Source organism: Silene latifolia, chromosome 7 (assembly GCF_048544455.1).
Source record: "Silene latifolia isolate original U9 population chromosome 7, ASM4854445v1, whole genome shotgun sequence".
Classification (NCBI taxonomy): Eukaryota; Viridiplantae; Streptophyta; class Magnoliopsida; order Caryophyllales; family Caryophyllaceae; genus Silene; species Silene latifolia.
The window spans coordinates 93,973,859-93,989,257 of record NC_133532.1 but is presented as its reverse complement, the minus strand read 5'-3'; the positions used below and the strand labels follow the sequence as shown (position 1 = coordinate 93,989,257).

Sequence of the window (15,399 nt, the reverse complement as noted above, 5' to 3'; positions counted from 1 at the left end):
TCTATTTTTGACACTATTCATATGTACAAATAATCTTCAAAATTTCTTCCAATATATAGTATAATAGAAAGCATAGTTATGTGGGATCTTGTTTAATTCGTCTATGTGAGTACATCAAAAATATCCTAATTTTTATGAATGTAATGAAAGATATTGACGATGCAAAATGTGCATAGACATACGTATAAAAGAGAAATGAATAAATTGGAGTTCAATGAATGAAATTATCTTTCGTTATTTATGCAGTGGTCATGCCTAGTCTCATTCAAAGATTTGGTTGAGATTGGTTTGCTCCATGGTATTCAGGAGGCGGTTTTGCATCTTTTCTTTACTGATAGCAGATTTTTGTTAAAGCTAGTGAGAGGGAGGCAAGATATATTGCAAAGATATGAAGTTGTGTCGAGTTAGCTAGTTAATTGTGATAAAAAAGATGGTGTCGTTTAATAGGCGTACCACGGTTACTCGACCGAGGGTCATCTCGTGTACTCAATCAAGCGTTTCGAGATGGAGGTTTTGTTCTGGTTCTGTTTTGATGTCACATTGGTCGTGTAGATAGGGTTGCTCGACCGAGTGGGTGTCACTCGGTCGAGTGGCCTCCTAAAACTAGACAGAGTCGGGCGGTTCAGGCGGTTTGTTGTATTGAGTAGTCGATTAGTGTCCTGGTTTAAACATGATCCGTCTTTAAGTATTCCTAAATAGTTTTTGAGCCCTAATTCATCTTTTAAACCCTCTTTACTCATATTCTAGCATCCTAAAACCTTCTAACAGAGATTAAGTGGTTGATTGTCCATTCAAAGGCTAGAGTTTCTTCCGCAATTCGTTCTTAATCCTTGTCAGTGGTAAGTTCTTGATTATTCTACTTTTGAGTATTGCAATCTTGACCGGTGATTTTATCCTAACAATCTCCATTCGAGACTTAACCCTAGGATTTGGGAATTGGGGAATTTGTTATTTGTGAAGCCATTGTAGAGTATTATAGTAATTGTATGAATTATGTGACGTAGGTGACGAGGTTGCAGAGGAACGTTTTTGATTTGCTTGCTTTGCGCGGAATTACTAGGGTGGGGATAATCTCTACTCAACTTGTGATCTGTTATTGTTGATTGATTAGGATGTGTGACAATATTGGCCATTAATTGATTGTTGTGATATTGAAATTAGAGGCTATTGGTTTGGATTGAGACTGGTGTATTGTTATGATAAGGGAGTCGGTACAGGCAACCGATTCCGGCTTCGTTGACCGCGGATGCCCAAGGGTCTCCTCTTGGAGGCCCGCCACAAGAGGGAAGTGCACATTTAGGATGTGGGTAAGACATGACGTGTTGATCTGTAGCAAGCATGATAGTGAATGTGGACGAGCACGTTAAAAGCCGTGTGATTGGAGTTCCATCATTCATGAGAACGAGCACGTTCGCATGTGATTTGAGGTCCACTATTTGTTGTTATTCAGGATTCGTTGCGATTTCAACCAAAGTAAATTTAATTTAAAAGAAAAAAAAACATGAGAACACCATTTTCTTATAATGTGAACAAGAAAGCGTGTTTGAAGAGCTCTGATCTTGAAGAAATATAGAGTTATAACAGTAAACAAACTAGTTGAACGGACAACTACGGTACTAACAGAAAACTATCTATATCTAATAAAAAATAAAACGTTCGAATATGTGGCCGCTTGCTATACTAAGTTTAGAACACGGTTTGACTATACATAAATCTTTTAGTAGGCTACGATAACATGATAACTAAAGAACAGTCCCGTGTTTTCGAAGATAACGGCTTTCATACACTATTGAGAAACTAATGATCTCAACAAAGACGCAAAAGGCCGAACAATACAATTATATAACCCCCATATCTTTTCTAAACTATCAAAGGCATTTAAAAGGCAACTAACCTAATGGAGCACTGTACCTCAAACAAAAAAACAATTATGGATCACCGGAGTTGTACTCGTGACAAAATCAAGAAAAATCAACAACATAGGTGCATAAAGCACTTGTAAACTCTCCTAGTCAACATTCTGACGAAGATTTGCTGCATTGTCATCCTGCATGTTAGAATCTTGTCAAAAACTGGAGGTATACGTTAAATTGCAACATCAATCAATACTCTTCTTAATCGTTTACATCCAATCTACAACCATATAACGAAAGATGACTCTGACTACAACCTACAACTTCTCACTCTAAACTTTACTTACCATCCACAAATAAATTAAACTAAATAGTGAACTTTTTGGGTAAATGAGGTTATTTGCCAAATTAATTAGATTTTTGGGTTAGTTTCAAACTATTTGGGGCCAATGGGTCCACATCATCAGTTTTATTTTTTTTTTCGGGATTTTATGTAAAGCGGCTGTACCTTGTTTCCTATCATTAATAGCACCTGTATGTGTAAAGACTTTTACAATGGGGAGGCCGCTAATTAGGTCAGCGGTTTTGTCCCTTATCATTGGCAGATGCTCTTGTGTTGTCCCCCTATAAGCTGCCAGATGCTATGTACCACTACAAGCCACTGGTTACACCAGCGGTTTCGGCTTTTTAATAATTAAAAAAAAAAAAACGCAAACTTGGATGATAGGAACACAAGGTAAAACCGCTAGTTTACGTGGCGGCTGTACATAAAATCCGGGAAAAAAATAAAACTGATGCCGTGGACCCATTGACCCCAAATAGTTTGAAATTGACCCCAAAAACCCAATTAATTTGTCAAAGAACTTCATTTAGCCAAAAAAATCCTTAATAGTACTCCGTATAAAGCTAACTAATTATAAGTATATTAACCAGTAAATCAGATGTTATCGATGTCTTGACATCCTCCTTTTAAAACAAAAACAAAACCTTAGGCTCCTATAATCTGAGGCAGCCCAACATAACTCCTTACTTCAAACTCTCAATGAGAGGTATCCTTGTATGCAATGACCGAGATTTTTGCTACTGGACTTTGAGTAATAATATAATCATTTTAAAAGTAAACAATGGAATGGAGCTCTGTCCATATGTGTTGGGGCTTGGAGCAAATCAGTTGTCTATCAAAGGGTTGAAGTCACAAATTTACACATACAGGGCAAGAGGCACAGGAATTACCATTACAGCTTGAAAAGCATTCCCCAACGACAATTTCAACTTGCAAGAGTCAGCTTGGGATGAAGAATTACCATTCATATCATCAACATTCCCTCCCTGCAACCAATCAACTGTCAAAGCTCAACTCAATTGATGGGCAGCAGCATTTATTAGGAGAAAAAAAAAAAAACAGCCATGAGATTCAATACTGTGAGATTTTTCTTTCCAGTGGAAAAAAAGAATGTACTGCTCAGATTTCAGGATTGTACATATAAAAGGTGATGTCCTTAAGGGTGTGTTTGGATTGAGAGATTTGGAGAGAAAAGAAAGGGAGGGAAAGTAGGGAATTTAAAATCTTTTGTTTGGATAGCAAATAAGGGTGGAAGGAAGTGGACGGAGAGTGATTTGGAGGGATCCAATTTCCCTCCTTGAAGCCTAATCAAAATCTCTCCACAAAGGCAAGATTTGGAGGGAAATTGTATCCAAACACCCATTCCCCATTCCCTTCTCTCCCCTCCCTTTCCCTCCTTCCCCCTCCCCTCCCTTTCCCTCCACTTTTGCTATCCAAACACGCCCTAAGGGTGTGTTTGGATTGAGGGATTTGGAGGGAAAGGAAAGGGAGGGAGAGTAGGGGATTTAAAATCCCTTGTTTGGATAGCAAATAAGGGTGGAGGGAAATGAAGGGGGAGAGATTTGGAGGGATCCATTTTCCCTCCTCCAAGGCAAATCAAAATCTCTCCACAATAGCTAAGATTTGGAAAGAAATTGTATCCAAACAACCACATCCCATTTCACCTCCCCTTCCCTTCCCTTCATTTCTCTTCCCTCCTTCCCCCTCCCCTCCCTTTCCCTCCACTTTTGCTATCCAAACACACCCTAAGAGATGCAGAGAAGAGAGAAGTATACCAAAGGGGAGGAGACTAGGAGACTATAGGTTACTTGCAAAAGGAGTGGTTGGGGGGAAGTGTTCAGAGTATCACTAGTCCCTAATTTAGGTAAGTTCATGGGATAAACTACGTTATGAATTTTATATGGATTTTTTTAAAGGCATTTTTCATAATCAATACCTAGGACAATTTGATTAAGAAAAATAGTGCCTAAAATGGGGTGAAAAGAAATGGGAAGAACATAGCAATGATAGCATTACAAATACATCTTAAAAGGACTATGGAAAGAAGTACAGAACATGACATTATGGATTTGAAGAAATTAATTATAGAGCATAGTAAGTTTGGGGTTTGTGCATATTAAAGGAAGATATCATCAATTTTTCTTTTGAACATTACAAAACTGGACCTGCAAATGGTAATAACTACATTTTTTCTCTAGTCAAGCTTAACAAACCACCGACATGGCAACCTCTACCTCTTTGATTCACCAATCACCTAGGAAAAACTTTTTCAAGTACATTACTCCATGATACAAAGAAAGGAAATACCATGGAAGTCCAGGGATTTGACCACACTACAAGGTCTCCAAACGCCTATCTACACAGCTACAGAAGCGTCCTAAACAAAACTCCTCGCTCCTAAAATTTGCTGTTTTTTATTGGCTAAAAAACTAAACTTTTAAACCAATAATGAACTCACATTCCAAGTTTTGGCTCTGTTTCAAGGAGTTAAATGGGAAGGATAAAGTTCTACAAAATTTGATGCATTTTTAAGATTGCTACGAAAAGCTAATGAAGCTTCAAAGGTGCCCCATTTATTTATAATGCAAATACTAGGAGCAAAACAGTGTTAAGATAGGTTAGGTCCGAATGAGATTTAATGTTTCAGATGAGCCAGTCAGCTTTATTGGATCCAAGTTAGAAACCAATTCAAAACCTTAAAGACGGTCTAAACTTACCCCATTTGACATATTATAACCGTCTTAACAAAGACATGCTGTTCTGAATAGTGGGAGCATATATATTTCCACAGAAACCAAATTGTTGAGTGGGTGTGAGGATTACAATGCTTGACGAACCAGAAAATTATAAGAATACGAATAGTAGGGCAATACATAGAAAACATGGATAAATTTGATTGCGAGGATTGAAAATCATCAAAACTGATGGATTAACTTTGGACTGACCAAACACAAATATATGGTGACCAAGAAGGAGCACGGGGAAAAAGAATTCATGAGGATGAAAGAGTTCAACAAATTTGGTTAACTTGATACAAACTTATTTTTTTACTCGTCATTTTATTTTATTTTTTCCAAAACATTATGTTGAATCTCTTTCTTTTACACACAATGTTTTGTACTCACTCAATTCACTCCAATTCCATGCATTTGGGTAATATATGTGAGGCATATTTAGTAAAATGTATAGAATTGGAGTGAACAGAGGGAGTATTATATTTCGTCTTTTTGATGTTCTTTATGAATATGATTCAATTAAATCAATCTTTCTCGAGGTCAAATGGTTCTCCACCTTACGTTGCCCGTCTCTTCTATTCACACCTACTCATAATTTTTACTCCTTGATTTTTTGAATGTGTTCCCCTTTTTCTCTTTTACTATTTGTTTTACCTCATATTTACAATTCCAAAATTTCAAAAGCGGAAAAAGTCAAAGAAAAGGAACAAATGCATTCTCCAAAAATCTCACAATTGGTCTAATGCTAGCACAAAAGAAATAAAAGAAATGTGTGGGGAGAAGAAAGGAGATTCAGATCACTGGGTGCATCTCCCACGTTTGGACCACCAGAAGGTTTAAGGACAGCAGTGTAGGTCATTCATTACATTCAGGACTTAAAATACACAAACCGAGAGGATTTTGAAAGGACTCACGGGATCTAGGAAGAGGAGAATTTGGAGAAACTAACATCAGTAAAAATAATAAAATCTTACTATATGCTTATGAAGCAAAGCCATAGGCTCCACTGAATAAGAAAAGCCAGCAGCACCTGATCCAGATGATGGAAAGTTGCTTAAGCCAAACTGTGAGTTATGGGCTGACATCCCTCATTTTATATCACTCAGGCCTATAGGTACATTTTTGTCTTAAGAATATATCAACAAAGTCCTAGTAGAATGGTGAACAAAGTGTCCAATAAGAACAAGTATAAAAAAGGGCCTGAACAAGCAAGGGGAATTGTCAGCTTGTTTGGGGACCTAAACAACCCCAAATGAAGACTAATGCTTGGAGAAGGAGGTCACAAGACTCGGCCTGTGGGAAGTACGAGCTACCTGCAGTACTTTCCCTTCTACAGCTGCCTATTTTGTTTTGTAGCATTGGCCATGTGATGTAGTCGTTCTAATTGAATGATTACTCTCTTTTATGCTGGCCATGTGATGTAGTCATTGTAATTGTCTTATTACTCTCTTTTATGATGGCCATCAGATGAAATAGTACGTAAATAAATGCAAGGCTGAGATGCAACAACCAACTCTATACATAGTGGCTCAAAATGTAATGCAAGACAGATTTTGATGAGTTAACTCAGAAACCTTTTCCTCTTTTCTGCGTGCTTGAGTGAAACTCTTTCCTTTGCAGAATTTTGCTGAGTGTGAGCTACCTTCGTGGTGTACTCATTCATAGTGTTTATCTTTTATTGTCATATGCTTAGATTTTCTGAGTACACTTATGGAATTGCACCACTTTTAGGCCTAACTGCAGAAAACCTAGCATTAATTTACAGTAAAAACTAAAAGCAGTACATAGCAGACTTTTTTATTCTGGTTTTACTCCTAAAATCTGTGTGAAATTTCTGCCTATGCCCCACTTAATACGCTTCAGCTTGTAGTCCAAACTTTAAAAACGCTCTCTGAGTTAACCCAAAAAAATCAGCTCTTTTGTCAAATTTTAACATGTTATTCCCAGACCACTTTAGCTTACTTCATGGCTGTGATTGGGATTCTGTAGTCAGCCCTCAAAGCCCTAAAGGTTCAAGAAACAACACCGAATTAAAAGGCACTTTACAGTTCGCACAACCAAATGTAGCTATTAATGAAATGACTGCCTATCATCATGTCAAGGAAAGGCAGCGTGCCAGCAGAGAATACACAAATGGATAATCAGGTTTTCACCCTAAAAAAAGAGGAAAAAAGATAAAAAAAAAAATGATAATTTCAGTCATTTACAAACAACAAAAATGAAAACCAAAAACAGACAACAGTTTGAGAACACGGCAAGCAAGCAAGAAATTATTTAATTGCCAAAGCATACGACACTTGACCAATCTGCTAACTTAATAGTCCCTCTGTGCCTTAATAACTTCCGAAATATCAAGTATACGATTTGAGGAGTATTAATAAACGCAACAAGGACCACATAGGATGCAAGTGGTTTAAGTAGGGTGATTGTGTGGTTGAGATGAAACGCAAGTGGGATATTGGAAGGTATTTTAGAAACAACCAAACAGTGAAAAATGGAAGGTATATTAGAGACGGAGTGTTTAGTACTTTAGGAATCAATTACTCACCTCGTGTGGGAGTTTGTCACTTTGACTAAGTTCAAACAGGGAGTAGTAGTATGCAGGATCGTAAATAGAACCCCCTAATGGATCTTCAGAATCTGAGGGCTGCCCAACTACTGCAGGTGTTGCAGGAGTTAGAAAACTGTTTCTTAGATCAAAATCCGCTTCTCGAGAAACTGCATTTTCAACATGTGAGACTCCCAATCTGTACATCTGAATCCATAAGAATGATGATGATATCCTAACCGACAATCCAAGAATTTGCATCAGGAATATTAATTTTAAGGAAAATATAAAGAATGTTCCATAATCCTCTGGTGAAATGTGCCTGCACGTAAAAAATGATACAGATAAAAATAAAATGAAAATGAAAAAGAGGAGATAGTTAATGGTCAATAATATAAATCACACTCCGTATCATATTTATGCTATGACCATCATTCAGCTATATCAGACTATCGTATGGATTCAGAGGTCCTCATTATTTTAGTGGCCCATGAGTGCAAGAAGGGGAGAAAAAGCTTCATATACTAAATCAACGAAATATATACCATTATAACAACCACAATATGCCGGCTAGCATGAACCGTTGTACGCAACCACCATAAGCTTAACATTCCATGATAAAACAAAGAAGTTATTTGAGGACAGCAATAGAGGGTCAAATGGTTAATCACGAGGTACGGTATTACTTAGCGGGAAATTACAGAATCCAAAAGTAAGGGTAACAACACAAAATATCCATATTTACCAAATTTCTACCAATTAATGCCATATTTTGGCGGCGAAGCAAAATTTAGCATCCAATGTCACTGAAATTGGCTATTTTGCATACATCTGCTTACAAATGGCAATAGCTAAGGAAATGAAAATGAAGGCAGCACGTTCTCTATACTCTGACCGTTGCAAGATAAATCATACTCCCTCCAATCCAATCCAAACTACCAACAACAACAACAACATCAGAGCCTTAATCCCAAAATGATTTGGGAATCGGCTGACATGAATCATCCTTCAGAACCGTCCATGGGTGAACGCACACCTCAAAATGCGAATAGAAAAGGGAAAATGAAAAACAATAGGGAGAGCGAAAATGTAATGCAAAGTCCAGGTAAACTTACAGGTTTTAAAAATCGAATTCCGGATTTCTTTTATAAAAACATAAAATTTAAATCGAGAGAAAAGATTAAAACGATTTTGAAAATCGAAATAGAATTAAGGATCCGGAATGTCATTCCTTAAAAGCTGTGTTACTCCGACACGGCTGCCAGGTGGCGTGTCGCGTGTCGGACACGACACGACGGCCGACACGACACGAGACACGTGTCTGACACAGCCTTACCGGAAACGACACTGACACGGCGTGATGAAAATGGCAGCCAAAAATGAAAATTGGAACTTACATGGCACGGTGGTCGACAAGGGGATTATTGTATAGAGTTCAATGTTAATTCTTCAAGAAAGATGAAGGCCGGCCGTGCCGGCGCCAGAGAGAGGTCCAACGGTGGGTTTTTGGCCTTGGGTTAGTGGATTTAATGACGGAAACTTGACGGAGATCAAGAAGAAGAAGAAGAAGAAGGAAGGAGGAAGAAGGCCGGCCGTGCCAGCGCCGGAGAGAGTTCAGCGGTGGATTTTTGGCCTTGGGTTTGGATTTAATGACGGAAACTTACGGAGATATGGGTTATAGTGAAGAAGAAGAAGAAGAAGAAGGGAGAAAGTTTGGAAGGTGGCGGCGTTGCATCAGTAAGAAAACTGAAAGGTTGAACAAGTCATGACCTAATAATGGAAGTTGACTAGTTAAAGTTTTTCTTTATTTTTAATTAATTTTGTTAACAACTCCCAAGACTACTCTTTCATTTCCCATTTGCAAGTTTATAACGGTTCAGTCCATTTAATTTTATGAAAACTTTATGTTTTTATTTTTAATTATATTTTTTGCTTATAAAATTGACGTGTCGTGTCGTGTCGGTCGGTCAAGACACACCGTTGACCGTGTCGACGTGTCGGGGTAATTCAGGAATTTCGGGGTCGGACACGACACGCCGACACGTGTCGGCGTGTCGGAGTATCACTGCTTAAAAGTAAACCAAGTAAAATATATAAGAAAGTGGTTGGTAAAAAAAGTGTAATAAAGGAGAGAAGAACAAATAATTTAATTTTTTTTTAAATTAAATAAAAACACTAAATATGTCCAAAAAAAACATCAAATACTAAAAATTCACATGTATCCTTTCCCTCCATTGTGCCCTCTCCGTCATCATACTCTCCTCAAGCACCAAAAATCTCATATCGTGCTCTATCACTCTCAACCATGTCTGTCTCGGTCTTCCTCTACCTCTAGGGACCTTTTCTGTTCTCCAAGTCTCCAGCCTCCTAACTCCTAACCTAACTCCTAACTGGTGCGGCCATAGGTCTCTTTCTCACCTGACCAAACCATCTTAGTCGGTTTTCCATCATCTCATCTTGTCCTCTATTGGCGCCACTTTTACCTTTTCCCTAATCACCTCATTCCTTAATCGATCTTTCCTTGTATGTCCGCACATCCACCTCAACATACGCATCTCCGCCACACTCATCTTTTGAATGTGACAATGTTTCACGGCCAACACTCGGAACCGTAAAGTAAGGCAGGCCTAATTGCCGTGCGATAAAATTTTCTCTTTAATCTTTGGGGCATATCTTTATCGCATAAAAACCCTGAAGCACTCTTCCATTTCAACCAGCCCTAATTCTGTGAGCCACATCTCCGTCTAACTCCCCATCTTTTTGAATAATAGATCCTAGATATCTGAAGAAATCTGACTCCTCAACAACATTCCCATCGAAAATAATACTCCCCCCTCTGTCGATCTCAACCCCGCCACTTTAGTGAACTGACACCTCAAATACTCAGTCTTACTCCTGCTCAGCCTAAACCCACACCCACGAGTCTCTCTAAAGTCTGCCTCCACAATTCCAACTTTCTCTCCACCCTCTCTTTCGTCTCATCAATCAACACAATATCATCAGCAAACATCATACACCAAGGGATGTCGTCCTGAATATCCCTTGTCAACTCATCCATAACTATAGCAAAGAGAAAAGGACTAAGTGCGGAACCTTGATGCACCCCGATGGTAATGGGAAATTCTTCCGTTCTCCCAACATTAGTGCGAACACTTGCACTAGCCCCCTCATACATGTCCTTTATGAGGTCATATAATTTCGAGACACACCCTTTCTCGCCAAAGCCCACCAAAGTACTTCTCTTGGTACCCTATCATATGCCTTTTCCAAGTCAATAAAAACCATATGCAAATCCTTCTTGTCCCGATGGCGTTCCATCAACTTGTCTCATGATAAAAATCGCATCCATAGTCGATCTCCCGGGCATAAATCCAACACATCTCCTAAGCCTTTGCTCGATTATCCGCTCCCATAACTTCATCGTATGACTCATAAGTTTAATTCCCCAATAATTGGAACACTCTTGAACATCATCTTTGTTCTTGTACAAAGGGACAAGAGTGCTTCTCCTCCAAGCCGATGGCATCTTGTTGCTCCTCCAAATCTTATTGAAGAGCATGGTTACCCATTCGATCCCTTTCTCCCCGAAGCACCTCCAAACTTCTGTGGGTATACCATCCGGTCCCTCTGCTTTCTTTGACCCCATCTTCCTTAACGCCTTTCTAACTTCAGTCTTTTGTATTCTACGCACAAATTCCCGATTAACCATACTTGGTGTTACTTCTACATCCCCAAAACCTTGTTCCTGATGTCCATTGAATAAAGTATCAAAGTAAGAACTCCATCTAGCCTTTATTTCGTTATCCTGAACCAGAACCTTGTCGTCCATATCTTTCACACACCTAACTCTCCCAATATCTCTCGTCTTTCGGTTTCTTATGCGAGGTAGTTTATAGATATCCATCTCTCCTTCTCTCGTGTCCAACCTGGCATACACTTCTTGGTTAACTTTTGCCCTCGCATCCCGTACTGCCTTTTTAGCGGCTCGTCTAGCCTCCTTGTACTTTTCAAAGTTCTCATAACTCATGCATTTCCCCAAAACCTTATAACATTCACGTTTTGTCTTTATCGCTTGTCTCACCTCATCGTTCCACCAAAATGTGTCCTTACTTGATGGTTTATTCCCTTTAGATTCCCCTAACACCTCCCTCGCCAAATCCTTTACAACATGCTCCAATTTATCCCACGTTGCATTGATATCTTTCTCCTTACAATCCGACCAAATATCGCTACTTCCAACCTTATCCAAAAACGCTTGTTGGTTTTCCCCTTGTAGCTTTCACCACTTGATTCGTGCCTCACCGATTATCTTTCCTTCCTCAAGTCTCTCTTACCCCGAAAATCAAGCACCACTAGTCTATGTTGTGTTGCGGCACTTTCCCCGGGTATGACCTTGCAATCGGTGTACTCTTTCCTCCATACATTCCTTACCAAAAGGAAGTCAATTTGACTAGCATTTCCTCCACTCCTATAAGTCGCCAAATGAGAATGTTTTTTCTCGAACCAAGTGTTCATTACACCCAAGTCATATGCCAAAGCAAAATCTAATATGTCACTTCCTGCTTCATTTCTCTCCCCGAACCCAAAACCCCCATGAATGTTCTCGAAGCCAACTCGACTAGTACCCACATGCCCATTGAGGTCACCACCAATGATCAATTTCTCTCCAATAGGGACTCGTTCTACAACCTCTTCCGGATCTTCCCAGAAGGCTCGTCGAAAAGAAGCATCTAAACCTACTTGAGGTGCGTAAGCACTTATAACAGTCACCACCTCATCCCCGACTACAAGCTTAATGCTCATAATCCTATCACTCTTTCTTGATACTTCTACCACATCATCGATGTAACAATACCCACTCCATTACGACTTTTGTCTTTACCCGTTTGACTTTTTACGGTCTACGAGACTACACTTTGACCACGTTTTTTTCCGTTTATATATTAGTTTTTTTGTCGAAATTATAATTTTCCGAAACCTCTTTTTATAACAAACGTAAATATGTAAATTTTTTGTATGAATTTTAAAAATTTGACTAAATATAATCGATGTCAATATTTAACAAGGTTGACTTTAAAAAGTGAATGAGTTGTTTGGATTGGATTGGTGGTAGTATATAGTTAAGTGAACTTTATGGCAAACTTACAAAATTCTCATATGTTTAAAATCCAGGTTAGTCTGAGTGACAGATTACAGCAAAATTCTCTCCTGAGGTCAGCACATAGAAGGAAAAATACTAGATTATCAGATGATGAATGACATTTTTCGCGACAGCGAGAAAAGAACCTATAGCCTAAAACAGAACAGCAATATGAATTCTGGAACAGACCAAAAATGAACGGCAGATTGTGGATACTTACAGGGCAAAAGGAGCCTATCAGATACATTAAAGAGTGATGGCATTCACCAACCACCAGCATTTGCCATCCATCAAAAAATTATGAGTAATAGGAGGGTATTGAATTGCGAGGCTATAACTACACCTACAAAAGGTTCTTGTTCTCTAAGAATTCAGAAAACGCCTCCTAATGAAGTTTCCCCTCGAAACAAGTGCTCACAATGCAGGCCAATCGGCATTGCAGTTTCACACTAAGTAAGTCATCTCCTTCCAGAAGGCTGCTCATTCACATGATCACTCAAAGAAAGCACAATTCCTACAAACTCTTATTACTTATAACTAGGGCATCCATAAGGCAGGACACCAAAATAGTGGATGCCCGTGTACAAATGGAAAGCTGTAAAACATGTAATTCTCTAGCTGATCGGCAAAATAATAACAGGTTCTCATGTGAATGCAGCCTGTAGTGGTCACGGTCAGCCACACTTAACAGGACATCAATTTGAAAAAATGAGCTTGACCTATGAATACAATGACTTAATTTTCATTTCAGTGCACAGAACATGTAAAAGAGACCACCTACCAAACTCCAACACAGCACTTATTTTCATACTTCGTCTCCACACCGTAAGATTGTTCCCATAGCATGGCAAACAAAAAACCCCCAAAACACTAACAACGCACCCGTTTTTATACTTTATTTGTTATTTACAGGAATTCATTTTACTTTTTTTAACTTTTTTATACTTCTAGTACTTTTATAGCTTTGATTTCAGTAAATTAGTTATCATGTATCCCTTTTCCATTTTTTCTTTTCTGTTTCTCCAGTTTTCTCTATTTATGTTACCAGTTGTTGATGATGTCAAAGGATGATCCATGTTAGCCAAAGCCAACACAAAACATTTTGAGATTAAAGTGTTGTTATACTTTGCCTTCTTGTTTTCCTTGATCAAATAAAACCAATTTTTCACTTTGTGTATATTGAGAATCTTTCCAAACCATAAGCAAATACTTCATCCCATCTTCTGCTTACCATAAACTCATATATATCTTTATGTAAATTACGGTTTTCCTAGTCTTTGTATATGTTTTCCATGTGTTGTAGTATATATGTAACTCTTGCTGCTATCCATTCAATGTATCAATAACAATTCACAAAACTCTTCTTCTTATATGGTATCAAAACCTCCATCGATCCTTACTCGATACCTTACAAACAGCCGCCTGCTTTCCTTTCCACGCCCACCATGACCAACTCCTCTCAAACTATTGCCAACCCGAACGACCCCGACACCCCTATTATCCTTGTCAACCTCTGAATGGTGGAGAAACTTGCTCCTTTAATTTGCCTTCCTTGGGAAACACAAATTGAGTCGATTCTTTTCGGCTATGACCTTTGCTCCTATCTTAATGGCAAGCACCCTATCCCACCCGAGACACTCACCCAACACATCAATGTTATTATCCCTAATGAAGGTCCTGCCTACCTTTTGCTTTAGGGGGTCACCGCACCCTCTAATCTTCCTCTAGAATCAAGTTTAAAAATAATTGGAGGTGTAATATGGATAAAAGTGGTAAGAAAAGAAATATAATAAGAAAGAAAGTAAGGGGCTGACCAGATATCGTAGGAGAAAAGGAGAAACCAGATGAAATCGAGGCAGATGGCAGAAAGGAGTAAGAAAGCATAAGTACGGCCAAGGCTTTGGCTGCCGCTTTCAATGGCGACAAGGGCGAATAATGCGATGGCCAAATTGACAAGAGAAACACCGTTGTACAAAGCACCAAGAGATCCAACCAAAGCAAAACCAATCTGTACTATGAATTAATTAATTAATATGATTGAAAGAATGAATATAATTGAAAGAATGAATGAATCAATGGTAGGATAGGGTAGGGTTTACTAACTTGGACGTAAAGGAGAAATACGGCAAATGATTGAAGCTCGTCGTAATCACGAAGCCACGACTGTATTCGGGTCCTCACTGAAGAACAAAGCATCGTTCATTCATATATCATATATACCATTCCACCCCACTCACTTCCAATTTTTATCCAATTCCTCCTATTTCCGACTTCGATTCCTCTAAACTTGGGTTAAATTCAATGCCAACACTTTACGCTCTCTCTCTCTCTCTTTTCTTTTTCTTTATTTCCTGTACGTCCTATTTTTGTGTTTCAACTTTCAACCTTCAATCAATTGCATACCTATTTCTTTTTTTTCTTTCTACGCTCTGCAATTTCTCTCTATCCTCCACTTTCGTACCTATTTAATACTAGTACCCAAATTCTCATTATAGACGGATATCCGTATATAGCTATAGATCGATCAAATATTCACCCACTTTGTAAAATGGATCAAATGTCACTACCTTAACGTCAAATATCACCAGTGTCATTTACTAAGCTATAACAGGTAGTTTATCACATGAAAATGGTACTGGTAACATTTGGTTAAGGTGGTAACATTTGGCCCGTTTTACTTAAAGCGGGTAGATATTTAGCGCGTCTATAGCTATAGGCGGATATATCCCCGTCTATAATGAGACTCTTTGTTAATAGTAAATTTAAAGGAGGATTTTCTA

At 38.6% G+C, this 15,399-nt stretch overlaps 1 protein-coding gene and 1 long non-coding RNA gene across 5 annotated transcripts; one reads left to right on the top strand and one right to left on the bottom strand.

Annotated features, from left to right (window-relative positions):
• The first annotated feature begins 761 nt into the window (after positions 1–761).
• Positions 762–1,181, top strand: LOC141592372 (uncharacterized). The gene is made up of 2 exons (XR_012521142.1): positions 762–839; positions 1,005–1,181. It is a non-coding gene; the product is annotated as an uncharacterized LOC141592372 (long non-coding RNA).
• Positions 1,182–1,715: 534 nt separating this feature from the next.
• Positions 1,716–15,067, bottom strand: LOC141592371 (uncharacterized). Of its 4 annotated transcripts, none has more exons than XR_012521140.1 (5): positions 14,723–15,060; positions 14,434–14,627; positions 7,480–7,801; positions 3,087–3,196; positions 1,716–2,047 (listed from the first exon to the last, which is right to left on the bottom strand). XR_012521140.1 is itself a non-coding variant. In XM_074413002.1 (5 exons), exons 1-5 carry the CDS (start codon positions 14,813–14,815, stop codon positions 2,009–2,011), a joined length of 744 nt encoding a protein of 247 aa, XP_074269103.1. In that variant the 5' UTR covers positions 14,816–15,067; the 3' UTR covers positions 1,716–2,008. The 4 variants fall into 4 exon arrangements, 2 of the variants coding, with proteins under 2 accessions (XP_074269103.1, XP_074269104.1); XM_074413002.1 differs by having other exon boundaries at positions 3,087–3,182; positions 14,723–15,067; XM_074413003.1 differs by having other exon boundaries at positions 1,716–2,072; positions 3,087–3,182.
• Between the last annotated feature and the right edge of the window lie 332 nt (positions 15,068–15,399).